Here is a 27,016-nt window from a genome sequence, read left to right on the forward strand (position 1 = left end):
AAATTTTATAATCTCATGGTCGCTTAGTCCTAGGCGTCCACCTACCGCCACATCCCCTACAAGGCCTTCTCTGTTCAACAACAGGAGGTCCAGGAGGGCACCTTCCCTGGTTGGTTCATTCACCAACTGTGCAAGGAAGTTGTCTCCCACGCACTCCAGGAACCTCCTAGACTGCTTCCTTTCTGCTGTGTTGTACACCCAGCAGATATCAGGCAGATTGAAGTCTCCCACCAGAACGAGAGGCATCGATCTAGAGATTGACCGCAGCTGTTTATAGAAGAGCTCATCTGCTGCTTCTCCTTGGTTGGGAGGTCTGTAACAGACTCCCATCACAAAATCTACCTTCTGGTGGGCTCCTCTGATTTTGACCCACAGGCACTCAACCTCCTGATGGCCACAATCCATCTCAATGGAGTCCAAGTCCTCCCTTACAAAGAGGGCTACCCCGCCTCCTCTCCCACCCTTCCTGTCCCGCCTGAAAAGCTTATACCCCACCATAGCCGTACTCCAGTTATATGAGTCGTCCCACCACGTTTCCGTGATGGCAATGACATCATAGGCCCCTTGCCCTACGACAGCTTCCAGTTCTTCCTTCTTATTCCTCATGCTGCGTGCATTGGTGTAAATGCACTTCAGCTGAGCTGCCGAGCCTTCAGCCCTCCTAGAGGGAACAGGGTTCGTTCCCAACTGCCTGGTAACTGGAGTAGTTAACACCAGAGTGCCTGCATCTCCCTTAGCACCCCGAGGTGTGTTCTCCCCCACTTTTTGTGTGGTGAGGTACTGGTGGTCCTCGCCCGCGCACCCTCTCCCAATCACTAATTCCCCACATCCAGGCTCGTTCCTGTCTAGCCTGGGCTCAACCCCCTCCCCCTTCACATCTAGTTTAAAGCTCGATTTATGAGCTTGGCTAGGTTTCTGGCAAGGGCTTTAGCCCCCCTAGGAGACCCATGTGCCCCGCCCTTAGCGAGAAAGCCTGGGGGTGCGTGAGCCCCCCCATGATCAAAAAAGCCAAAGCCCCTCTCCTCGCACCAGGCTCAGAGCCAGGTATTAATTGAATTCTTCATCCTGGCTTCCCGCTCCTCTCTATTTAGCATTGGGATGGAGCAGAATACTACTTGTGCCCCAGAGCCCTCCATCATTCTCCCAATGGCCCTGAAGCCATTCTTGATGGCTTTGGCCTTTTTGTTTGTTAGGTCGTCATTACCAGTTTGGACTACTATCAGAGGATAGTAGTCTGTCTCGTGCACCAGGGAAGGAAGTTTTCTAGCTACCTCCTTCCCTGATGCACCCGGTAAGCAGCAGACCTCTCTGTGGAGCGGGTCCGGTCTGCAAATGGGTCCCTCTGTTCCTTTTAGGAGGGAGTCCCCGACAACAATCACCCTCCTCTTCTTCTTGATGGAGGATGTTTTTATCTTTTTCTGAGAATGGTGTGGCCTAGGGAAGGATTCTAGGTTGTGGGAGCCACCATCCTCATCCTCAGGGCTGGGTTCCACCTGCAGCACCTGGTACTTGTTCGCCAGGGGGATCTGGGGCTTTGCTGTCTGGGTGAGGGGAGCAGGTTTCCTTCCTCTGGCAGGAACTTGCTGCCACTCCCCATCTCTTGTTCCCCCAACCCTGCAGTTTGCAGGTGGATGATGTTCGGACACCCCAGCCCCAGCAGGCTGCTGAGTTAGTGAGAGGGCCCTGCTCCACTGGTCAATCTCCCTCTCACACTCCCTGATGGTCCTCAGTCTCTTCACCTTCTCTCTTAGCTCCTTCACCATGAGAAGGAGTTCCCCCACTCGAGTGCAGCTTTCACAAGTGGGGCCAGGACCAGAAGCACGAGCCGGTGTGGGAGGGGGGCACTGCCTGCAGCCCAGGGTCTGGGTAGCTGCATGCACCCACTGTGGCTCCGTCTGGGTGGCAGCATCCACCCTGCCTGCTGCAGCACACGGAGCAGCTTTAACCTTCTGCCGGGTGGCCACCATGGTCTTCGGTGTCTTCTGCCTATTCCCTAGGTCTTGCATTGGTCAGTATATTTTAGTCTATACTTGCTTAAGCACAAACTTCAGACTCTGAGCATATCAATCTGAACTTAGTTGAGCACACTCACCTCATCTTGGCCAATGTGTGGCTCTTTGGAAGACAGCAATCTAAGAGTGAAATCTACAGTGTCTGAATTCCAAAATCTACAGGGTGGAAAGCTGAATCCTTATCTGCCCTTTATCTGGTCCCATGGCATTGTATTTTGTCTCTTTGTACTTGGCCACAATTTTTCTTTCCTTCTCATAATAGGTTAAGCCACCACTCTGCTTACTACCCTTTAGTTTCCACGGCAGCTATATACAACTGAAGGACCAGATTCTGCTCTAATGTGTAACAAGTTACTTGAATTAGTAACTGAGAAATTATTTGGATATGAATATAAAATGCTTTATATTTGCTAAAATTGTTATTGCAGTAGTTAAATATCTAAGCCAAAAATGTTGGCCAGAACAGTGAGATCCTGATTATCTGTCTATCATTTGCTTCTATCATGGCTTCTGCCTTTTTCATTTATGCATAAAATCTAAAATTCACTTTTCCAGTTTCTTGGCTACAATACAGGGGAAGATCTCATTCAAGTATCAGGAAGCAATCGGTATCTTTTCCCATCTGATGGAGGACAGATTCATGTAGAAAAGGTAGAGTTTGTAAAAGGTGATTATTTCATTCTTTATGTGTTTCTTTAACACAGTTACTAACTGATGCCATAGTTTCTTGATTCATAAAGGTTTTTTCACACCTCAGCAGCAGAAATTCAGTTAAAGGCATTGTGAGAGTACCATTTAATTCCTTATTTGCCTATATCACTACTAATGTTTATGGGTTTTTATAGTATGTTAATAATAGATAAATAAATAAAGTACCAGGCAATTCAAAATGTAGAAAAATCAGTTCATATTTATCTGGTCAATGGCAACCAATGTATGGTATTCCATGAATGCATGTTCAAATAATTTGTCCAGTCAAATGCAGTATATCTAAGGAACAGGGTTATTCTGCAGCCTCTCAGATCTAATTGTCAGGAACTTTTTAAGATTTAGTCTATACTCAGCTAGCCTTAATTTTGTCTTCTTGGTCTACTATTGAGCAATTCAGGCCACTTGTGAGCAATTTTCTTTTTACATGCTTTATGGTTGCAGAAGTGGGGAATTTGAAAGGCAGGAGGCAGTTCAGAAGATTATTGAGAGCAATAATTGTATCCTGTTGCTTTGCAGGCCTAACTTTGGTAAAGATGAAAGTGGTAAAAGACAAGCATAATTTCTTCATTCATATCATAGACCCCAAGAAAAACTTAAAAGAAATCGAAGTGCAGGAAACTGAAGAACAGAAGAATAGTTCAGGTTAGTGGATTGACATCACTGATACAAGAAAAATTAATAATTTGACATATTTAGTAATTGGGTGCAAGCCTTATCAACTAACATAAAATAAATTCCTTTGAATGGTAGAGTGTAAATAAGATAAGCATTCTGTAAATGGGAGTAAAAATCCAGCTGGCTGACTTAAGCACCATCTAGATAGATCTTACCAAGATGTCAGGACGCTACAGTACAGGTCAACAAGTGCAAACCACTTTTCCAAAGCAAGGAAATCAATGAAAAGACTCACCATTCCTCAAGAAAATAAATGACTTCCTTGATGGAGGACTCCTTCAGATCTTATTGTGGCCTGGGAAAGCCTAAGAAGATGCAGACTAAATCATATCCATTGTTCTTTTTCTGTTTAAATTCACAAAGACTTTTCACTAGTTGTTGCTATTAAACCCTTATTTACACATCTAGCTAATTAGAATGCAGTTTCTAGATGAAAAAAATCACAGCTCTGTTGCACAACACTATTAAATACTGTCCTGTGACTTGAATGATAAACTTTTTCCTGACCTATATTACTTTGTTTTACAGGTTAGTTGTCCACATGGAGGTGCCACTGTTCACACCACTCATTTTGGCTTGCAGGTTAGGTGGTTCCAGTATGTCTTGCTATCTTTAAAATCAATTCTGATTTTTTTAAAGGAAAATTGAAAAATCAAAAGAAAGCTGTGAGCAAGTTTGGATCTTTTTCAGCCACCTTGGAAAATCGAATCCATCTGTCTCTGAGTTATTATGGACCTACAGGGAAGACAGCAGGTAAAGTAAACAAATAGAAGAGGATATTTGAGAACCATAGGGGTAATTATTTCTTTCTCCTTTTTTCTTTCATACACTCCTTAACCCAATAATTTGCTGCATGCAGTTTTGCTTTTCTCAGCAGCTGTTACTACTTGTTGGGGAATTTTCAGCAAGGCTCAAGATGAGATTACATTGTCAAGAATATTGTATGGTGCAAATTTCAAAATGGAGGGAGGTCTCCATGCTTTTTTACTTACTGTGAAAACAGAGGAGTGCAGGGAGAAACTTGCAAGTACTGTTATTAACTAGACCAGCAAAATCAGCCAATTAATTTGAGCCAAAGAAAATGTGATTTGCTGAGGAATCTTCTTGGTTTTCCAAGAAATAATATTTTTATAAATTTATATAGCTGATTATGGAACTTTCATTTTATGTTAGGAGTTGGACTTGAGGTTACAGTTGTGCAGACATAATGAGGGATTTCTCTCAGCCTTTCAATAAACACATTTACCAACTGGAAGCAATTGCTTCACAAAACCACAGTGAAAAGAGCGTATGCTTTTACCAAGAGCTTTTTGTTTTCATTACGTTTGAAAGGCCACTGAAACCATCATACGTATAAAAGTGAAAACCCTCCTCTAATCAGAAAATAATCCCAGCATTTTTCAGCTCTTAAAATATGAAAACATTTAATTGAATGCATCTTTTTGTGGACTCTGGTAAACCATTCAACTATACATTCAGTTTTAATTATTCAAACACATTTTACAAATCAATTTCTAAAAAAGGGCTTTTTAAACTTGGGCCAAGAGAGCATCCACAATGTAGTGGTCTGTGAAAACTTGTATTTTAGCATAAGAGAGAGACAGATCCAATGAAAAAACTGCATGTCAGCTGTAATGTTCAGGCTTTTTCACATCTGCTAAAAGCATTCTATTCTGCATTAGAATACTGCTTGCCCTATTGAGCTTTAGTGTAGCACTGCTGACTGGCATTCTTTGATTGTTTGCAGTTTTCCTACAATCACTTGCTTACGCTTAATTGTCCTTGTGGGTGTTTGTATAGTAAGTACTCAGAAAAATTCTGACCAGAAGTATTCTGGTTTGTTCTCATATGTCATCCCTCCCTAATATAGAACAGTATGCTATGTAATCCACAGTTTCTCTCTAGTGATTGGTTAAATTGGGTGAAAATTACACATTTTCACCGCATTACTGAAGTAATTTTCTGGACTCACTCTAGGTCTTATTCTTCTATTGTTTTTCTCATTTATGTCTTCCATCTTCCTTTTAGGGAAGCCAAAATGACAAAAGGCCTCAGGCTGTTTGCCAGCTTTGTGGATCTTTTTAATTTCTTGGTTAAATGTTAATATTCATACAAGTCTTAAGTTATTATTTGTTTTCTATAACCTGAACAAAGTGTTACTTCAGACCACCTTACAACCAGACTTAGAAGTAATCTCATCACTTGGTGAATCTGGCACTGCTTGAGCACCTGTGGGGCTTTCACCTCTCGTATTCCAGAATCATAGAATTACAGAATGGTTTGGGTTGGAAAGGACTTCAAAGATGATCTAGTTCTGACCCCCCTGCCATGGGCAATGACACCTTCCACTGGATCAGGCTGCCCAAGGCCACATCCAACCTGGCCTTGGACACCTCCAGGTATGGAGCATCCATAGCCTCTCTGGGCAACCCATTCCAGTGCCTCACCACCTTCATCATGAAGGATTTCTTCCTAATATCTAGTCTAAGTCTTCTGCCCTCCAATTTAAAGCCATTCCCCCCCATCCTATCACTATATGCCCTTGTAAAAAGTCCATCCCCAGCTTTCCTAAAGCCCCCCTTCAGGTAGTGAAATGGCTATAAGGTCTCCTCAGAGCCTTCTCTTCTCCAGGCTGAACAAGCCAAACTCTCTCAGCCTGTCCTCATATGGAAGGTGCTTCAGCCCTCTGATAAACTTTGTAGCCCTCCTCTGGACCTATTCCAACAGCTCCATATCCTTCTTACATTGAGGATTCCAGAACTGAACAAAATACTCCAGGTGGGGTCTCACAAGGGCAGAGTAGTGGGGCTGAATCACCTGCCTCGACCTGTTGGCTACACATTTTTTGATGCAGCCCAGGGTACGGTTGGCCTTCTGTGCTGCAAGCATGCATTGCCAGCTCATGTCGAGCTTCTCATTGACCAGCACCCCCAAGTCCTTCTCCACAGGGCTGCTCCCAATCACATCATCCCCCATTCAGTACTGAAACTGTGAATTGCCCTGGCGCAGGTATAGGACCTTGCCCTTGGCCTTGTTGAACCTCATGAGGTTCACACAGGCCCACTTCTCCAGCTTGTCCAGGTCCCTCTGGATGACATCCTTTCCTTCTGTTATGACCACTGCACCACTGCAAATTGCTGAGGGTGCACTCGATCTCAGTGTCTGTATCATTGATGGAGATATTAAACAACACTGGTCCCAGTACAGATCCCTGAGGGACACCACTTGTCACGGATCTCCATCTGGACATCAAGCCATTGACCTGCTTTCTGAATGCGACCATCCAACCAGTTTCTTATCCACTGAACTGTCCACCCATTAAATCTATATCTCTCCAATTTAGAGAGAAGGATGTTGTGGGGGACTGTGTCAAAGCCTTTACAGAAGTCCAGATGGATTACATCTATTGGTTTCCACTGTTGTGGTTGCCCCATCATAGAAAGCCACTAGGTTGGTCAGGCAGGACTTGGCCTTGGTGAAGCCATGCTGGCTGCCTCTAATCACCTTCCATTCCACCATGTGCTTTAGCATAGCTTCTAGGAGGATCTGTTCCACGATCTTCCCAGGCACAGAGGTAAGGCTGACAGGTCAGTAGTCCCCAGGGTCATGTTTCCTACCCTTTTTAAAAATGGGCACAATGTTACCCTTCTTCCAGTCACTAGGGACTTCTCCTGACTGCCATGACTTTTCAAATTTCATAGAAAGTGGCTTGGCAACCATATCAGCCAATTCCCTCAGGACGCTGGAATGCATCAGGTCCCATAGACCTGATCAGTTCCCACAGGTGGTCACAAACCTGATCCTCCTGTACACTGGGAGGGGCTTTACCCCGCTGGTCACCATCTTGTCCACTGGCCCAGGAGGAGAGAGGAGAGCAGTTGTTGGTGAAGTTAGAGGCAAAAAAGTTACTGAGTACATCAGCCTTCTCCTTGTCTGTTGATACAAGGTCACCATTTTCATTCATCAGTTGGGAGACGCTTTCTTTAACCTTCCTTTCCTGATTGATGTACCTCTAGAAGCCCTTCTTGTTAGTCTTCAATTCTCTTGCCAAGCTCAGCTCCAGCTGCACCTTGTTCTTCCTGACCTCATCCCTACACAACCAGACAGCGTCCCTGTACTCTTCCCAGGTTCCCTGTCCCTGCTTGCACTGCCTGTGCAGTTCCCTCTTGCTCTTCAGTTTGACCAGCAGGTCTTTACTCAGCCATGCTGGTCTCTTCCCTTTCCTGCCTGATTTCCTACGTCTGAGGACTGAGCCCTCTTACACTTTATGGAAAGCATCTTTAAATATTTGCCTGCTCGGTTCTGCTCCCTTGTCCCTGAGGATCATATCTCAGGGGGTCCTACTGACTGACTCCTTGAAGAGGTGGAAGTCTGCTTTCCTTTGCAGTTGCTCTTTATGCCTTGATGAAATCAAGAGAGTACAACTCCAAGTGCTAGAAATCTGCATGTATGTGCAAGAGAAAGGAAAACTTCCTTAATCTGGCAGTCCTCTGGAATTTCACATCTCAAGATTTCTAAAGACACTGGCCCTTAGTCTCAACAATCTGCTCTTTTGCGTTGTTATCCTCAGGCAATATGTTCTCATTTTTCAGTGCAACCAGAATAAAGGGGTAGGTGAATTGGGGTAGTGTTGTCTGAAACAGAGCATGCTCCACTTCCCAGCACAGGTAGCTGTGAAGGATAACTCCCCTCACTATATATAAGAGCTCATTTATACACAGTTTGCAGTGTTCACGTGGATAATCCATCTTTTCATTCACCTGACAGGATGGATTACATTCACTAATGGTTATATTGGACAGTTGCCTCAGAATCCTTCTTTTTGGCTATCTTACTTCTCTGTGGAGCCCTAGCTCTGTCAGTGTTTATTAGGCAGCTGTTTCTTCTCACCATCCACCTGGAGATGGGTACTACTACTTTTTTATTCCATGGCCGTGATGTCTAGTAAATATGTGTCAGAACTGACTCCAATGAGAATTTTAAATGTTCCTATTTTACTTTTCCTACTGTGATCCAAATTTCCCTTCAGGCTAAAGGTCACAGATATATTCAGATATACGTGAGTTTCCCTAATGCTGGCACCAAGACAGAAACTGAGATTGAAGGCTTGTTTCCATGGACTGCTAAATAGGACTTTACCACCAGATGATCTAATCATTTCTTCTAGCCTTAAATTTTGGGCCACCTTTGCAGTTGCCATAAATACAGAATCATTCATAAGGCAAATGATCATGCAGGCAGCTTTTCTAGTAATTTGGAACTTTACTTTTAAGGTGGCCTCTGCATTTTCTTATCTGCAGAGCTAAAACCAGCTATGACAAAACCTTTCTGGAAACAGTGGACATAGTAGCACTTAGGCCTACCTCTTAGCTTTTTAAGCCAAAAATATACTAACACTTCATCTACACTGCATAAAGAGGTATGATCTCACAACAGAATGGTGCTAGTAGCTTGCTTCCAGATGCATCTCTTTCCTTCTTTATCTGAGTGGGGCTGTGCTTACAGTTTTTCAATGAGTTATTTAACTTTTCTTTGCCTGATGCATCAGTTTTCACATTAAATAATATTTTTAAATATTCTGCTGGAAGAAGCAGAATTAAAATGTAATTTCACCAAAACTAAATTTAAAGAAAAAGGATTTTTTGAACTCTCCCTAAAGACATTCTTGAAATTAATGGCTTATCACTAAACTTCATAGTTTGTTGAAACTACTGAGCAAATTGAGCTTGCTTTATTTATTTAAAAAAGGTTTCCAAAAGGTGATTTCTGATATCATCATGTTTTGCTCACTGGTGTTTTCAGCTCTTATCTATATGAATGTGGTTAAGATGTGGATAATAAGTTGCTCCACCTGGGGTAACAATTTCTCCAAAACAAACAAAAATTCAAGTGCTTAAATTGTCTGAATGGGAAACGAGGTGCTATTTCATGAATTATAGGTTTCGGATTTAATCTATCTTCAAGCAAGAAAAGATGATTTAAAAAAAATTCTAGAAGTGTTAAAGTTAGAACTGTCTGGGATTTTCTGATTAAACAGGAGTGTCATTTTATTGAAACGAAGGTGTTTTACAGAAATTTTTAATTTGCATTAATTTTATTTTCAATGAATTGTTTTAGAAGGTAACATTCTTACTTCCTGTTGACATGCTTAGCAGACTACCCTAATGCTCAACCTTTAAGAATTGAGAGTCTTAGCAAGTCTAGAACATCAGAACCTTTCTGAATCAGCAAAATAAAGCTATGTAGGAGAAAACTGCAGGAGTTGGTCCATGCTGAATCAGCCTGTGATGATACATAACATTGATCATTTCGTAGATACTAGACTCAAAATGTCTCCACCTCTCTAAGTATTCTGGAGGTAAAAGAGAATTTTTTTAAATTGTATTTTGTATTTTTGAGAGAAAAGAGATGACCTGCGGAAAACAATAGTTTCAAGATGTCTTTTAGGATGGCAAATAGTCAGTCTATGGAAGGATTCTCTAAATAATTTTGTCTATCCAGTCCCTCTATCTACAGTAATAAACTCCCCTATTAGACTGTTATTTCTAAGATAAAATCTAATGTACAAAATCTAAAAAAAAATAAAATAAAATGTGGCCATCTACATTTATGACACTTAATTGTACTAAAAATATTGCTTCTCTCCTCTTTAGATGATGAAACAGATGCTGTCTTAGCAAGAATTCTGAACATCCCTTCTGTTCATATTCCAACAATAATTTCTCCGACTACATCAGATTCAGGAAAAAAAGATAAGTCTGTCAAACAAAAATCAGGAAAATCTGCATCACCTATAAAAGCAAGACGTAGCAAAACAGGCCTTCTGTCACCTGATGACCTGGTAAAGAAAGAAGAAGGAAAGGTGAGAGAATAGAGATTATCCAATGAACACAGGAAACAAACAAACAAAAATTAAAATATATAAACTTATGTAACTTAAACATAAATTCTTCTCAGAAGGCTTTGAGCTTTGCCTTAAAAATACCTAACAGTTAATGGTTCTTCTAAGGATATGTTTTATTCTTCCAGTTGTTCTCAGATGTACATGTTGGCAGCTGTTAATGAAACTGGCCTTTTTGACTCCATGATGGAAAGCAGTGTCTTTCATGGCCACATTCTTTCATCAGTTTTGGCTTTATGTTTATACTTGTTATTATTAAATCTCAGTGTTCTCAGTTCTTTTGTCTTGCTTGTTCCACAAGTTGGTGGGTGTTATAAACATGAGTGGTACCAGGTCTGCCATCTTTTTATGCACCATTTTCTCTTTTGTCCTGTTCCTCAGACTTTCTCCATTAAAAATTAACGATAGTTCATTTAATTGTAGTGGCTTTCGATTCCGGAGGCATTTCATAAAACTCTTACTTCAGTTATTGTCATCATTTTCTAGGGTGCTGCCCTGGAAAGAATCACCACCTCCTGGTCTAAAAATCTGATTGTCTTTTTTTCAAAACAATTCTTGAAAACTTGGTCTTTTGTCCACTCTGGTTACTTAGACCACTTCACTCAAAATCACTCTTGCTATGCACTCACAAGAGGTCTATGAGTTCTCTTCCCAGCTCCCTTGGGAAGGGAGATTGGATGGAGATCATAATTGTATTGACAGAGCTGGCCTGAACTGTTTAAAGAGGTAGAATGAGCCATATAGAAATGAAGGGTTAAATGCAGTGCAGGTTTATTCAAAGTAGGGGATAACTTCTGTTACAGAACAAATGGGAGAAGAAAGTATTAAGACAAGAAGGAACACGTACCAAGAGCTGCAGGCGTAGCCTTGGAAGACACTCTAGTCTTGAGCTAGCTATGCTGCCTCCACGGTACCTAGTGGATGAAGTAATACTGTGCCCCTTGTTTCAACACGGATTTTGTCCATATCCACCAGAAGTCCTGCTGACCCAATTTCAACATTGAAAGTGGGGTAGGGAGTAGCCAAGCAGCACTTAGCATAACATGGAGCTATTGTGTGGTACAAATGAATGCTACACAAACAAAGCCCCCTACCATTTAAATTCTGTCAGGAGGACATCTAAGTTTATTTTCTTCTTCTCAAAGGCCTTTTTCTATTTTGACTAGAATGTCTTCAGTGCATTTTTGGTGTTTTAATAAAAACTCTGAAAGACAGAGAGTGTCCATATTAGTGTATACAGCATCAAGCTACGTGAGTCTGCAAGTATTTTGGAGAACAGCCTTAAATTAGGAAGCAAACTCGACAAACTCACATTAAAATGACCTGGAAAATAGGATGTAATTTAGTGAAAATACTAGCTTGTACAGCTATGTATAAGTAATCAATTTGGATGGACAAAATGAGTAACAGTTAGACCTTTCTCCTCAGAACTGTTATTGATATGAGAATTACAATGGTTTACAAGCTATACATAAGTCAACAATGCCATCTTGCTGTGAGAAGGGCAAAGGCCACATTGAGGTGAATAAACAGGAGTGTATCTTGCTGAGTACATGAAGTTATTTTCCATTCAGGGCTGGTAGGGCCTTAGATGAAGTATTGTGCACAGTTATGGATGCTGCACTGCAAGAAAAATGTGAACCGCACTGGAGAGCACTAAGGAAAGCACCAAGAAAGACCAGAGGTATCTAAAAGTTGATGGGAAAGATAGAGGGACATGATTTGGGTTTATTTAATCCAGCGTTGAGAGACAAAATAACCTTCTGTAAAGAGCTATGGTGCTACCCATATAATCAGAAGAAAGAATCATAAGTAAACTAATTTTTTTTGCAACAGAGATTCAGGCTAGCCAATAGGAAAACATCAGTAAGGTTAGTCAAGGTTAAAAAGCTAGAATAGATTGCCAGCAAACCTCCAGTCCTGGGAATTTGTAGAATATGCTACATTAACAGTTTTCTCTAATGATACAGACATACTTGAAGATTTTTTTAGATGGGAAGAGGTAGATGACAACTGATGATTACTTCTACCCTATTCTGTGACTTTGACTCCAGATCCTGTGACTACGATCTTAGGGTTTTAAGGATAGCCTTAATTACCCAGTAATACCGTGTAAAGTAACCACAAAATGTACAGCATCCCTTAGGCAGAAAATCAGGTGGAAAAACACCTGCCAATTTTCCCCTATATTCTTATTCGTAAAAACCCAGAATATGGGATAATATGAGAACAATTCTCTCTGTAACCTCTGTATGAAACTCAAAACTGTCATATTACATCTGCTGGCATAGCGTAGTTCATTGTCAGATAGGTTGAGGGGGAGATGACATCAAAGGGTCCATTTTTGTATTTTTCCCAGACTTTGCAGTATCTTCAGACATTCCTTAGGTCAACCTCATCTTATTTATCCATCCGGACAGTTTCCACTACAGAGCAGTGCAAAGAGAATTACACATTTTGACTGTCAGACCTTCCTTCCTGTCCCTTTCTCAACTCAGAGCTGTATTGGCAGCAGACTGGAAGTACTGCTTTACTTATCTTCTGTGCTTTTTAATGATTATAGGTAAAATAACTGATGTGCAGCTTCAAGAATTATTTCATTCTTTTCTGCTTCCCATTATCGGTTTATTATCTCATCGTAACATGCAAAAGATAGCATAATGGCTCAGCAAAATTAATGAAGTTAGGAAGGGTTAATAAAGAGGACTGAAAGAAGATAACATAATCAAAGAAAATAAGCTCATATTTCCAGTTTGGAATCCATAAACTCTCAAAATGTTAAAAATAGGTGGTAGAAAGCACTTTCTTTCTTGCACCCTGAGCAAGTTTGCGGACGACACTAAGCTGGGTGGAAGTGTCGATCTGCTGGAGGGTCGGGAGGCTCTGCAAAGGGATCTGAACAGGCTGGACCGCTGGGCTGAGTCCAATGGCATGAGGTTTAACAAGGCCAAATGCCGGGTCCTGCACTTGGGGCACAACAACCCTGTGCAGTGCTACAGACTAGGAGAAGTCTGTCTAGAAAGCTGCCTGGAGGAGAGGGACCTGGGGGTGTTGGTTGACAGCGACTGAATATGAGCCAGCAGTGTGCCCAGGTGGCCAAGAAGGCCAATGGCATCTTGGCTTGTATTAGAAACGGTGTGACCAGCAGGTCCAGGGAGGTTATCCTCCCTCTGTACTCGGCACTGGTGAGACCGCTCCTCGAATCCTGTGTTCAGTTCTGGGCCCCTCACCACAAGAAGGATGTTGAGGCTCTGGAGAGAGTCCAGAGAAGAGCAACAAAGCTGGTGAAGGGGCTGGAGAGCAGGTGTTACGAGGAGCGGCTGAGAGAGCTGGGGTTGTTTAGCCTGGAGAAGAGGAGGCTGAGGGGAGACCTCATTGCTCTCTATAACTTCCTGAAAGGAGGTTGTAGAGAGGAGGGTGCTGGCCTCTTCTCCCAAGTGACAGGGGACAGGACAAGAGGGAATGGCCTCAAGCTCCGCCAGGGGAGGTTTAGGCTAGACGTTAGGAAAAAATTCTTTACAGAATGGGTCATTGGGCACTGGAACAGGCTGCCCAGGGAGGTGGTTGAGTCACCTTCCCTGGAGGTGTTTAAGGCACGGGTGGATGAGGTGCTGAGGGTTATGGTTTAGTGTTTGATGGGAACGGTTGGACTCGATGATCCGGTGGGTCTCTTCCAACCTGGTTATTCTGTGATTCTGTGATTCTTTGAAAAAAAAGTAGTTTTGTTACAACTGAACTTGGTAGTCTAATTTTTTTCTTTATTCTTCTAAAATGTGGAATAAAAACTAATGCATGTTTCATTCTGTAGATGGAAATGGAAGAATCAGCATCCCAGACACAAGTGATGTCAAATGCTCTTGTTTTCCCAAGCTTGAATGTTTCCTGTCCCAATGGACTAGTATTAACTTTCCTTGGTGAAAGTTTTAGAGGTTAGTTTTCTGAGCCACTGAAAAGTAAGGGTTTTTAAAAGAAGTTAAAATTACGGAAGATTATTTCTGCTTTGATGGGTTTAGATGTAACAATATGAACTTTTTAACATTTCAAATTTTTAAGTCTATCATAATGTCTATTTAATAGTATTTGCAACATAAATAATGTGTTTTAATTAAAGAAATATGTAAAATCTAGAATTGCAAGTTGTTGGACATAACAGATGTGGTGCAGGAAAGCAGCCACCCTTAAAAGGGAGTCATGTTGGATAAACACTTGGGAGTCATATTGGATAATCAGTTGAATATGTAGATGTACCTTAGGAATATGAAGATGTACCTTATAGTGAGCTTATGTCACCAGAGAATTCAATGTAATTACCAAAGAAAAGGTCACAGGAGTGACTGGTACCAGTCTGGAAGTACAAAGGAATAAGAATTTTGGTGATAGCTTGTAAACAGAGGGATTGTAAACACAGTATATAAAGGTATTATGAATTACGGGGCTTGAAACTTAAAAGTAGTACTTTATACTAGATTTAAATTATACACATTCTTTTAATGTTAGGAATCATTAATAAAACTAACCCAGGCTACGATGGACTCTGCTACTGGATGCTACAATGAGGTTTTGTTGCCTTTCTAAAAAATACAATCAGTTTCTAACAGTAATTACTTCATATTAGTACTTTGGTTTATGCCATCCAGTACATACAGAGAAGGCTGTCATCATAACCATTTCTGCCCTTACCATTGAATTTCATTTTGAAGACCAATTCCAAGTTTTTGTGCATGATATCCTTCTGTAATGATTCCATTCCCCAGTGTTTTTGAAAACCAGCACAAGGAAGGTTCATCCTGTAAACTGTAGTAAATCTTGGATTTTTGTAGTCATGCTAGTAGGTTTTGAAGCAGATAAATGTGAATTTGCTTTTGTCATCTGGTCAGGTTTAAAAACAGCTACCTACAGATATCATTTTAATGCCTATGTCCAACAGACCTGTCCTGCCCAGGCTGTATTGGAGCTATTGAGTATGTGAAAATAAATCAGCACAGCTGCAGAGGTGCCCATATCCAGAAATAAACCAGATTTGTTGCACACACCAAATACATGCCATGAGTAATTCCAGCGCATCCTGGGTGTGAGCTGCTGCATAAAAAAACAGCAGAACAATTTCCTGGCCACTGATGAAACAACGTAGCCGGTGCAACTTGTACCCATTGTCCCTTGTCTTCTCCATGTGGTTCCTTGGGAAGAAAGCCTCTGTCCTCTTTGCAACTGTCCTTTAAGTACTGGAATACCGCGATGATGTCCCCCCCCTTAGCCTTCTTCAAGCAGAAGAGTATTAACTCCTTCAGTCTTTCCTTATGGACAGATTCTTTTAATCACTTTGATCATCTCTGTGGCCCTCCTTGGGACCCTCTCCAATCTGTCTATGTCTGTCTTGAATTGTAAGGACCAGAACTTGACTGTACTCCAAATGCAGTCTGACAAGTGGTGAGTAGAGTGGGATGATCACATCTCCATCTCCATCTAGTAATGCCCCTGCAGAGGCAGCCAGCTTGGCACATTTTGCCAGCTTCGGGTACATGTGCTCTGGTTAATCTGGCTTGAAGTAAAAGCAGAGCATGAGTTGAAATGCTGAATAGTCGAGGCTAACAGAGCAACTAAGAACACAGACATGTAGTCTTTTGACACAACTACCATAATTATTAGCACACTCAACAAGTTGCTGTAATTTAATCTAAAAGCTTTATTTGTTCAAGTAGACAAAATATATGATTTCAGTTTCTATACAAACTCAAACTTGATGGAACTCAGTTACTTTTTTCACCTCTAAGGGCAGTTAAGAAATTACTCTCACTTAAAGTCAGTCTTCAAAATTCAGCATCCATAATAAATCCATCTTCAAATGTCCCTTGTTTTCATTTGGAAATGCAGACCCCTCCACAGGAGGATGCAGAGTTTCTAAGTAGATGACTGCTTTGAAGTGTTCTCTGAAAAACAGAGTTCATCCCTTACTCTGTGGATTACAGCGGAAGCTAAAGAGCATTAGGCTTACTCACTGAAGTTACATATTTTCTGTAGACACCATGATGCTGTGTGTTTAGCACTATTTGAATGTGTGCTATATAGTATGAAGTAATTTAGAATTTGTTTTCAGATTTGAAAGGTGAAGCCACTACAGCTGAAGCTGAGAAAGCGGTAGTAGAGAAAAGTAAGGCCAAAGGAGATGAAGCCAAGGAAGAGGAAGCTGAGAAAGATGAGACTGAAGCAAATGAAGCAAAGAAGAAAGAAGTTATGGAAAGTGGAGGAAAAGATCATGAGGTTACAAAAGATGAAATAAAGCATGAAGACACTGAAAGAGAACAGGCCAGGCAGCCTACAGTGGAAATTCTGGTTAGGCAGAGTTACCCCCAAAAGGTGAAGAACTCTCGTCTGTATGCATCTGTGGCAAGGCAAACAGAACAAGAGGTGTCAAGAGTCATTACCAGTCAAGGAACTGTCATAAAGTACATGATGGATGGATCTACCCAGGTATGTTTAGTGAAATTCATTGAAAGCAGCCTGCATGTGTGAATACCCTTGAACTTGGGCTTGTCAACTGAGATAAAGAAGCGTCCAGTTTGTAGATGGAGTTAAGTAACCACTGAGTTATGCAGTCATGTCAAGACTAAAACGTTCTCAGCTTTGTTCAGATTCAGACTTTAAGGCACATAGGGAGCTCTAATGATGAAAATCCTAGGCATGTGAAGGTTTTAGGCAACTTTGGGATTAGGAAATAGCAGGGTATGGTTCTGAATACTACATTCCTGGACCTAAACATCTGAAGTATGGATTAGTTGGGCTTTGAAAAAAAGAAATAGTGAATTACCTTGCAGTAACTGTAACTCTTGAGATGTTTCTATATGTTGTCGATTTGTTTTTCACACAGTACCATCTTCTCCCTCAAACGCCTGTACTGTATTTGTAAATGAACCCTGAGACAGTTGTTCCCTGCTACACAGGGAACATCACACAGAATCACCAGGTTGGAAGAGACCCCCTGGATCATTGAGTCCAAAAGTGCATGTGAAGAGTTGAGTGTAGTGGACAATAGATCTCAGAAGTTAGCTATAATAAGATAAATAACCATGACTTCTTTGTGTTAGCTGCCTTGATGGCTAAAAAATTAACACCAATCTTAGACAGGTGGAATACCTGAGTGCAGATCAATATGGTTATACAGATGTATTACCACTACTACAAAAAAGGTCGTCACCCACAGACAACTTAAGTAGCCCAAGAATAATCTGTACTGTGTACTTTTATAATGCCTACTTGTTGCTAGAGTCCCCATTGTTTATATATGTGAACTGCAGCAATTAGCAGTCCTTTCTTTTGGAAATACCTTCTTTATTTCTTGTATTCATTCTGAGAGTATTTTAAATTTTTCCCCTCCATCACCCACAATATTCTAGTGACTGTTGCATTTGTGATACATTCTTTTGAGTCTTACCATTGATGTTTGAAGTATTTTAACCTAGGTTCTGTTTAACGTAGGTTCTGTTTGCTGATGGCACAGTGAGTAGGAGTCCTGATTCTGGCCCTGTCCTACCCCCACGTACAGTTCCACGCAGCATGGAACCATTAGTAGAATTGGAGCCTTCGCATGAGACCAGCACTAAGAGAGGTAACATTTCCAATGTTTTGGTCAGATTTAAAGGTAGCAGGCTGATGATACTTAATAAAGGTCGCATTTCTTTAGTCTGACAGTTCTCATATGAGTTTTATCAGCACTTAGCTGCTTCATACTGCTGATTTGTTACCTTAATATAAAATAATTTCTGTCTTACTCCAGATTTCTTTTCTTCTAATATGCTAGGACTCTAATAAGTAAAAGGGTGTGTTAGAAGTACATCTGTGGCAGAGTGGTTCAACACAAAGTATTTTAAAAGAAATATTTGTAACTACAATAGTGTCAAATTCTTACTTATCTGCTACACAGCTTTTAGTTTTAGTATTGAGAAATGCTTCTTTCACAGAAGACTTAGAATGAGAAAGAAAAATGTAGTATGTATTCTAAGGCATTTACTATTTGTCATTATTAATTGGTTGTATGGACCTGTGGTTTGTCCCAATATAACCTTTCTTGCATTATTTTGTTTGTCTGAGAAAGAACTGAGTAATAGTGTACATCATACCTCAGAGTGTAGTTCGAGATCACTCTCACTGCTACTTAGTGCAAAGAATAATTGTTACTTGTCACAATATTAATGTATAATTTATTGGAATTCTGTGAAAAAAAAATTGCTGCCAAAGAGGAAACTCTCTCAAAAAGGAGATTTTTAAGTCATCAAGTCCATTCCTTGCTCTTAGGGTATTCCTTAAGATAACTGGAAGGACGTTTGAGAACTTAGCTGACAAACCATCTTCTAATTTTCAGTTTCAGTATTGGTGGCCAGTGTGCCTTATCCTATATTTGTGATAACTTTTTCCTCCCACCTTTCTCTTCGATGCTTAGTCCTGACAAAATTATAGTGAAAAAATTCATCTCTTTTTGGCTTTTTTTTTTCTCTAGGATGTATATGTTGTAAGCCTTTCAGACTCCTCTCTGAATTGTGCTGTTGTCTTTTGCATGCACTTAGTCTAAGTTCCTTTACTTGAATATGGGAGACCAGACTTCCCTGTCACATTCTTAACAAGATCTCTCCGTTACCTTTCACAATGGAATCTTCACTCCTTTTCTTCTTCTGCACCATAGCATTGTGTTTGCATTTCTTGTCACCATATCTTCACACTGATAACTTGTAGGCATTCTGTATGGATGATAACTCCAGGTCTTTCTTTTCTTGTACTGTTGCGAACTTGTCTGATACATAAATTATTTTTATTCCTTTTTGGAAGTTTATTAGGATGTAATTCTAATAGGCTGCATCAAATTCCTATTACTTTAATCTGATATAGAAATTTTTGTTTCTTCAGGAAAGGGCAGAAACAGTCTGTTGCAGCCAAGCAAGGACAAGTTGTTTGAAATTACTGTGCAGAGTCTGGTTAATTCTGAACAACCTGAGGAGAACCAGGCAGGAACCTGGATAACAACAACTCCATCAGGAATTCAAGTGGGCACTGAGGGAGCAAAGAGAATAGATCTGAAGCCACTCTTAATCTATCAGGCCACTGACCCAGCTGATGGAACGGTATTACTGTTTTTGTGTTATTATAGTACTGTGTACTAAGCTAAGAGACAGGGATGCCATCATATAAGTTGTAGGACTTGTTCTTTGAACAAATATTGTATAGGCTGTATTATTACACTGTTACTAATACATAAGCTTTAGATTTTGAAGAAGATGCAAGTCCTCAGTCTCTGAAGTAAATAAAGTTGCAGTAGTCTAGCTTGATCTGAGTTTCAGTGCATAATGCCTTGTTTTACTGTTGTTTACTATTATAAGTATCACAGAGCTAATATAAGTGATTAATTCCTCATTCTTTCAGATTATGACTGTACGAGATGATGAAGTGATAATTGTTGAGAAGCTGGATGGAAGCAGAGTAGTAGATCATGCTGATGGTACTAGAATCACAACTTTTTATCAAAAAGGTAAAATCAAAAGTGGAGCATTTCTTTCTGTATCTTGTAAAGCAGATAATTGACAAAATATACCAAAGAAGTCTCCTGCCAATAGCCTAGATAACAAATCCACTAGTGTAGTCTAGGCTTAGCTACCCTGATAAAAGAAGCAAGCTGATTTGAGTCTTAACTGAATAGGTGTATAAGGACCAGGGAGTCCTTATACACAATGTATATTCCCCAGAGAGGCCACAGACTCAGCAACCTTGGATGTATTCAAAATTTTTTGAATATTGCTGTGGAAAATGACAAACCCAGTAGAAGTGAAACTACATTCACCTGGAACAAGTAGGGCTAATGGTCATTTGTGTTTCTTCTGGTGGCAGTATATTCTGTATGCATAGTTCAGTTGCTGGATAAGTTCTGTAATTAATATGAAGTGTATATTTATTGTGTACTTGTCAGGAGTTTTGTGTTCAAACACAGTCTAAAGTTCTGGTTGTAGAACACCTCCTCGTGGAATTCTGAAAATCGAAACAATTACCTTGAGCTGGTCTGTCTATTCAATTGGAAGGCATTGGCCAGATTAACATATCAGTTTGATATGTATTCCCTCACTTTGCTGCTGAAAAGGAATTTCTTCACATCCTAGAGCTTGTATCACAGGCATAAAAAATTTCAATGGTCCAACTTGTATATTACAAATATACATATCATTATGGTTAGTACTGTACTTGATGAATTAGAGAGTACTCTCATGACCGCACCAGTCACAGATGGTTACAGACAGCTTTTGCTGTTCAATATTCCTGTATTCACTGTACAGTCCAAAAATTTGAAGGTAACATATTGTTTACCTAACATAAAGTTAGGTGATAAAAGATATTATGTAGTCTGAGGGTCTTTTACTGGGGAGATATGAGAGGAAATATCAAAATGAATCCTAAGACTTTTCCATGGTTCGTGTGCTCCTGTCTAGTTGTCCTGTGTTAATTCTTAGATGAACCCTCAGAAGCCATCACAAGGAAAGTGAAATATGTGCGAGTAGAGAATACTGAGTTTGCTACTGTTACAGTAAATTGTGGTGACGGTACCTGTTGTACCATCTTTGGAGATGGGACGTCTATTATAGCAAAGCCACAGGGAACATATCAGGTGGGAATTATTTTTAGTTTGTGACAGTGAAATGTATTTCTGTGTTCCAAGGTCCTGCCATCAGCGTCTCTCACCTTGACTATTTTAACTCCCTTCTCTATAGCCTTCACAAATCCTATAATTCTATATCATACTTTGCCCATATTTAGATATTAGAGGTTCCAGTCAACTGGAAGCTGGCAAATGTCCCAGATTTCAAGAAGGGTAAGAAGGAAGAGACTAGTAATTATAGGCCTGTTAAGTCTCACTTCAGTGCCTGGTAAAATTATAGAGAAGGTTATTCTGGGAGTTATTGAAAAACACTTGAGTCATTGGTCGTAGGCAGCACAGGATCATAGAATAATAGAATCATAGAATCACCAGGTTGGAAAAGACCCATTGGATCATCGAGTCCAACCATTCCTATCAAACACTAACCCATGTCCCTCAGCACCTCATCCACCCGTCCCTTAAACTCCTCCAGGGAAGGTGACTCCACCACCTCGCAGGAAAGTCCTGCTTAACTAACTTAATTTCCTGCTTAACTAACTTAATTTCCTTTTATGACAATGCTGGCCATCTAGTTGACCAAGGGGGGCCAGTAGATGAAGGATTTTTTTGGTTTAGCAAAGCTTTTGATACTGTCTCTAACAGTGTCTTTCTGGACAAAATGTCCAGCACACAGCTAGACACACGTATCTTGGGTGAGCAACTGACTAATGGGTCAGGCTCCAAGAGTTAGAGTAAATATGATTACATCAGGCTGGTGGCCAGGCACCAGTGGGGTTGCCCAAGGGCTCAATTTTAGGGCCAGTGCTCTCTTGTAAATTATCTGGATGCAAGAATCGAATGTACGTTAGAGAAGTTTGATGATGATAATAAACTAGGAGGAGCTGTGGACTCCCTTGAGGGTAGAAAGGATCACGGTTATATTGTACAAACTGGGAGCAAGAAGCTGCTGGTAGAGCAGCCCTGTGGAAAGAGATGTGGGGGTTTGGGTAGACAACAAGTTGAGTGTGAGTCAACAGTGTGCCCTGGTGTCAAAAAGGGCCAACTGTGCCCTGGGCAGCATCAAGCACAGCACAGCTAGCTGGTCAAGGAATGTTATTGTCCCACTACGCTGTGCTGTTGTGGCCCTACCTCAAGTACTGTTTGCAGTTTTGGGCACCTCAGTATAAAAAGGACATCAAACTATTCAAGTGTGTCTAGAGAAGGATGAGCAAGATGGTGAAAAGTCTTGAGGGCAAGACTTATAAGGAACAGCTGAGGTGACTTGTCGAAGAGAAGGCTGAGGAGTGACCTCATCATAGTCTACAGCTTCCTCAAGGAGGAGAGCAGAGGTGGACTTGCTGATCTCTTCTCTCTGGTCACCAGTGATAGGACGTGAGGAAACAGAATGGAGCTGTGTCAGGGGAAGTTCAGATTGGAAATCAGGAAAAGGTTCTTCACTCAGAAGGTGATGACTCACTTGAACAGGCTCCCCAGAGGAGTGGTCACTGCACCAAACCTGTCAGAGTTTAAGGAGTTTCTGGACAATGCTCTTAGTCATATGGTTGTTTTAAATAGTCCTGCAAGGAGCAGGGAGCTGGACTCAGTGGTCCTTATGGGTCCCTTCCAATTTGAGGTATTGTATGAGTTTATGATATTTCCTTACAACTGTATAGTATATTTAAATCACAAGCTTAAATTTCCTGAAGTTAAAGAAAATATTATAGAGAGTAACATCAGCCTAACTCCTGGACATTATCTTCCTTCTCTTCCTCTAATCCCTTGAAACTGGATGGTTCAGTAATAAAGGTCTGAAAGCTCTCCTATTGATTTGCATCTCTTCTTCATTTTCATGGTTACTCTAAACCGAAGATTTCACCTTTCAGGTCTGAACCTCTTTATTACTGTGATAGGTTTTACCGGTGAAGTCAGGCTCTCTTTTCATTGATGAAGACTGCTCAGCAGTTTATACCTGTGAAGTTCACAATTTCATCAGCAAGAGAGAAGAGAAACAAGCAGGGAGATACATTATGAAACACACTTCCAGAACTATTTGTGAGATGGTGGATCCTAAAGGAAATCTTTTCAAGGTAAAATACATAGAAGGAAACAAGTTTCTGCACTTTAAGTAATCTTATAAACGTGTCTCGACTTGTAGCCTTGTAGCACTTATTCTTAAAGCAGCCTAGCTAGTCAGAAGGCACAGCTCCTGAATAAAGTCTCTGAAGTGTTCTTGAGTATGTGATGGCTTTCATTTTTTTTAGTATTTTCTTCTTTCTAGAGAGATTGAAATAAAACACATGATCTACAGTTTACATTACCTGTAAAGTTACCTTAATTAGCATGACTTGTTTTATAGCAAAAAAATCATCTTTGCAAATAGGATTAAAAGTGGAAGAAGATATTGGCTTTTCAGAAGGTCCATTGAAACATTCTAATCTGCCTGGTAAGGAAAATATCGTTGTAAAAGGAATGATTCAGTCTTCAAATGCATAAATTCAAAGTGAAATGTGGTTTTTCTGTCTCTTTCAATGGTCCAGGTCGTATTACAGTTCAGCAGCAAGTTACTGTTTGAAATGTATCATGCATCTCAAGTCATTTTATATAATTTCTATTATAGGTCATGGCTGATGGCAGCACATCTGTGTGTGTTCCTAAAACTGGCTTTGATGACAAGGAAGACAAAAGTTCAGCATCAGCAATCCCAGAAGTTAACAAACTTACCAGTTATGATGAACATGCCCCCAGGTAAACTACATTGCATTCATGGGTTTGCACTTTCTTTCTTCACTGCACTGTATCTTTGTTTATGTATTTGCACTCCCTTTGTTCAGAACTCTATATTTGCACGTTTGATATCTTCATCTTGGAGTTTCATCTTCTTGTTATGTCATCACAGTTCTTTTTAATTTTTGTCATCGAGAAAAGAGTGCAATTTGAAAGCCATTGGATTTGATCAGTGTGGTGGGTTGACCTCGGCCAGCTGCCAAATGCCTACCCAGCTGCTCCGCTCACTCCCCTGCCTCAACAGGACAAGGAGGGAAAATAAGATGAAAAAAGTTGTGGGTCAAAATAAAGACAGGGACATCGCTTTCCAGTTACCATCACAGCCAGAACAGACTCAACCTGAGGAAAAATAATTTATTTTATTGCCAATTAAAATAGAGTTGGACAGTGAGAAATAAAGACTAAAACTGAAATACCTTCCCCCATAGCTGCTTTCTCTCAGGCTCAACATCAGTGCCTTATTCCTGACCTCTTTACCTCCTTCCCACCCCAGCAACACAGTGGATGGGAGGTTGCAATAAGTCCATGACAGCTCTGTTCTGCTGCTCCTTCCTCCTCATCCTTTTCACCTGCTCTGTCATGGGTCTTTCCCATAGGCTGTAGGCCTTTTAGTTAAACTTGCTTGAGCCTGGGCTCTCCGCAGGCTGCAATTCCTTCAGGGAATAATCTACCTGATCCACCATGGTCCTCTCCACAGGCTGCAGAGGAAACTCTGCTCTGGCACCAGGAGCATCACCTCCTCCCTCCTCCATTTCTTGGTATCTGCAGGTCTGCTTCTCATTTTTCCTCACTCATTACTGCCTGTGTGGCATTTTGCCCTTTCTTACACACACTCTCCCTGAGGCACCACCGTGGCTGAGGGACTCAGCTGCATCCTGCAGTGGATCTGTTGGAGCCAGCTGGGATCATCTGTGTCCAGCACAGGGCAGCCCCTGGCCTCTCCTCACAGAGACTGCCCTGCAGACCCCTAATGCCAACACCTTCCCTCCTATGGCTGATACAATCTGATGTGTGCGGCTGGTTGTGTAGGTTCTTCATTATCCACGCGGATGGTTCTGGAACCGAGCTCCTGCGGAGCAGGGATGTACTCAAGTATCTCGGTGAAGCCTGTAGTGATCCTGCTGCTGCTGTCTTGAAGGATCCCATACAAGAATACCGAGGTAGTAAAAATGTATTTCTTTTCAGAAAAAACTAATAACAGAAATAATTAGAAAGGTGGAGTCAGAAGTTTCAAAACTCAAACTTGGACAGGAAATTTGAAAATGTTTTTCCCCACATAGAGAGGTGCCCACACTTCTGGCAGTGAAACATGGGGAAGAAGGAGTTTGTGGAAAAGTCTTGGAAGCAGAGAATTAATTGAATGATGCTGTGAAGGGATAAGTGAACAAACAACTGGCATATCTTTATCCACTGTCAGAGTGACAAACGAAAGTGATTACCAAATGCACAGATGCTCTATGTATTTACCATCAATAGCATTAACTGCATCACAGTCTTCATTAATGATGTAGCTCTGTTTATCAATGAAGACAATAACACTTTCTCTGATGTTGACCCTTCGTCTAGCTGTTGGAAAGGATAAATATATGTTATTAAGAAGCTGGAAAAAATATTACTGAAATAAGGGATGCCAATAGTACATGACACCAGCCACCTCGCAGTAGCTATGCAGAAGTGATATCCTGTAATGGCAGGCTATCAGTGTGAGGTTATTTGGAGATACTGTGTTTCTATAAAATACACTGTGGCTTAAGGGGTAGATCCTGGGAAAATAAACACAGAATCATAGAATAGGTTGGTTTGGAAGGAACCTTTAAAGATCATCTAGTCCAACCCCCCTGCAATGACCGGGGACACCTTCCGCTAGTTAAGGTTACTCAGAGCCCCATCTAACCTGACCTTGAATGTTTTGAGGGATGGGGCATCTACCACCTCTCTGGACATATATCTTTAAAAAGACAGGAACTTATCGTTCCCCTGGATATGGGGAAATGATAAGAGTAGTTTGCTTCAAGCTGTAAAGTACTAAGACATTCTTCTCAAAGGTGTATATCATAAGTATGGGGACCAGCTTTCCTACCTATTACTCTTAGCAAGTTTTACACATTTAAAAATGCTGCTTCTGTTCACAATAATGAGCAATCTCCCATGATATAGACAGAATGAAATAATATTGACATGGGAAAAGGAAAAGAAGGAGGGCACTGAAGGAGACAGAAAGGGAAGATGTAAAGATCAGGAACATGGAGAAGATATACATGCAGTGAAAATCCTAGTCAAGAAAACTTGCTCACAACCAGCAGTCATATGTAATAGTAGCACATCTGCTTTTCCAGACTTTTAGAGACTTGTACAGTCGGAGTTGATGATCTCAAAGGTCTCTTCCAACCAAGTGGTTCTATGATTCTATACTCCACATTTCTCAGTTCTGGCTCTTATTTGCCTTGATGACAAGTCTGTGCACTTTTGCATCATTGTGACAAACTACCTCAATGGTGATGTACATTTTGAAGGCCACCTGTGGGGTAGATAACAGTAGATTTAGTAGATATTTGGTTTGGGTTGGGTTGGAAAAAATATTTTGAAAAACATTCAAATTAACCAGAGCAATAAAAAGATAATAAATCATCTCCAGTGGAATCTATACAGTGATCAGAATGCGAAGTATAAAATACATGAAGAATTATGCTTGTTTGTACATCTTCTGATATTTGTATTCAATAAATATATGTCATTGGTCTGCTCTTCTGTGTTTGGGATACTCCGCACAGCATACAACTGAGCTGTTATGAAGACTCAAATCAATTAGCCTAGGCAATCTGTTCTTAAACACAGTCTAAGTGATTCAAATTTTTTCAAATATTCTGTAATTACTTCAATGATCTGATATTATCTATAGCCTTTAATATCATATTTTCACATGGAATTTTACCACTTGATAATGAGGGTTTTAATAATTAGATAAGTATATTTTTCTGGAGATTTGAATTGATTCTTAGCAAAATGCGTCTTTGAACCAGGTGTTTTAAGTATTTCTGTCCTGCTCCCTTTGGCTGAAGACTCCCCCTGGGTAACAAAGAAAGAACCAGAGAGTGTTGTTCCTCCAAATCTTCAGTCAAGCACCTGGGACACATTTTCTCCTCCTGAGGTATAATTGTTTCAAAACTGTCATTTCCTGCTTAAGCAATACGTTTGTCACAGGGGGGAAATGGAGCTCTAAATAATCTGGCATTGTTAAGTTCAATTTATTAAACAGGAAAAGCAAGGGGTAGACTGTGTCAGGGAAAACATAGAAACCTTGGGCTTCTTTTACTCTCAGTAAGA

The 27,016-nt window shown here is 40.7% G+C and overlaps 1 protein-coding gene across 1 annotated transcript in view; it reads left to right on the forward strand.

The window, feature by feature from the left end:
- The window catches only part of SPAG17 (sperm associated antigen 17), a 107,516-nt gene that overhangs the window by 57,470 nt on the left and 23,030 nt on the right, over positions 1-27,016 (forward strand). Inside the window, exons 21-34 of the mRNA XM_069866701.1 lie at positions 2,568-2,679; positions 3,240-3,365; positions 4,038-4,151; positions 10,052-10,260; positions 14,108-14,228; positions 16,394-16,767; positions 17,773-17,902; positions 19,195-19,409; positions 19,708-19,813; positions 20,784-20,938; positions 22,819-22,995; positions 23,526-23,653; positions 24,722-24,852; positions 26,713-26,840. Coding sequence (XP_069722802.1) covers positions 2,568-2,679; positions 3,240-3,365; positions 4,038-4,151; positions 10,052-10,260; positions 14,108-14,228; positions 16,394-16,767; positions 17,773-17,902; positions 19,195-19,409; positions 19,708-19,813; positions 20,784-20,938; positions 22,819-22,995; positions 23,526-23,653; positions 24,722-24,852; positions 26,713-26,840 — 2,226 coding nt within the window. The remainder of the gene's footprint in view (positions 1-2,567; positions 2,680-3,239; positions 3,366-4,037; positions 4,152-10,051; positions 10,261-14,107; positions 14,229-16,393; positions 16,768-17,772; positions 17,903-19,194; positions 19,410-19,707; positions 19,814-20,783; positions 20,939-22,818; positions 22,996-23,525; positions 23,654-24,721; positions 24,853-26,712; positions 26,841-27,016) is intronic.

Source organism: Phaenicophaeus curvirostris, chromosome 1, assembly GCF_032191515.1.
Source record: "Phaenicophaeus curvirostris isolate KB17595 chromosome 1, BPBGC_Pcur_1.0, whole genome shotgun sequence".
NCBI lineage: Eukaryota > Metazoa > Chordata > Aves > Cuculiformes > Cuculidae > Phaenicophaeus > Phaenicophaeus curvirostris.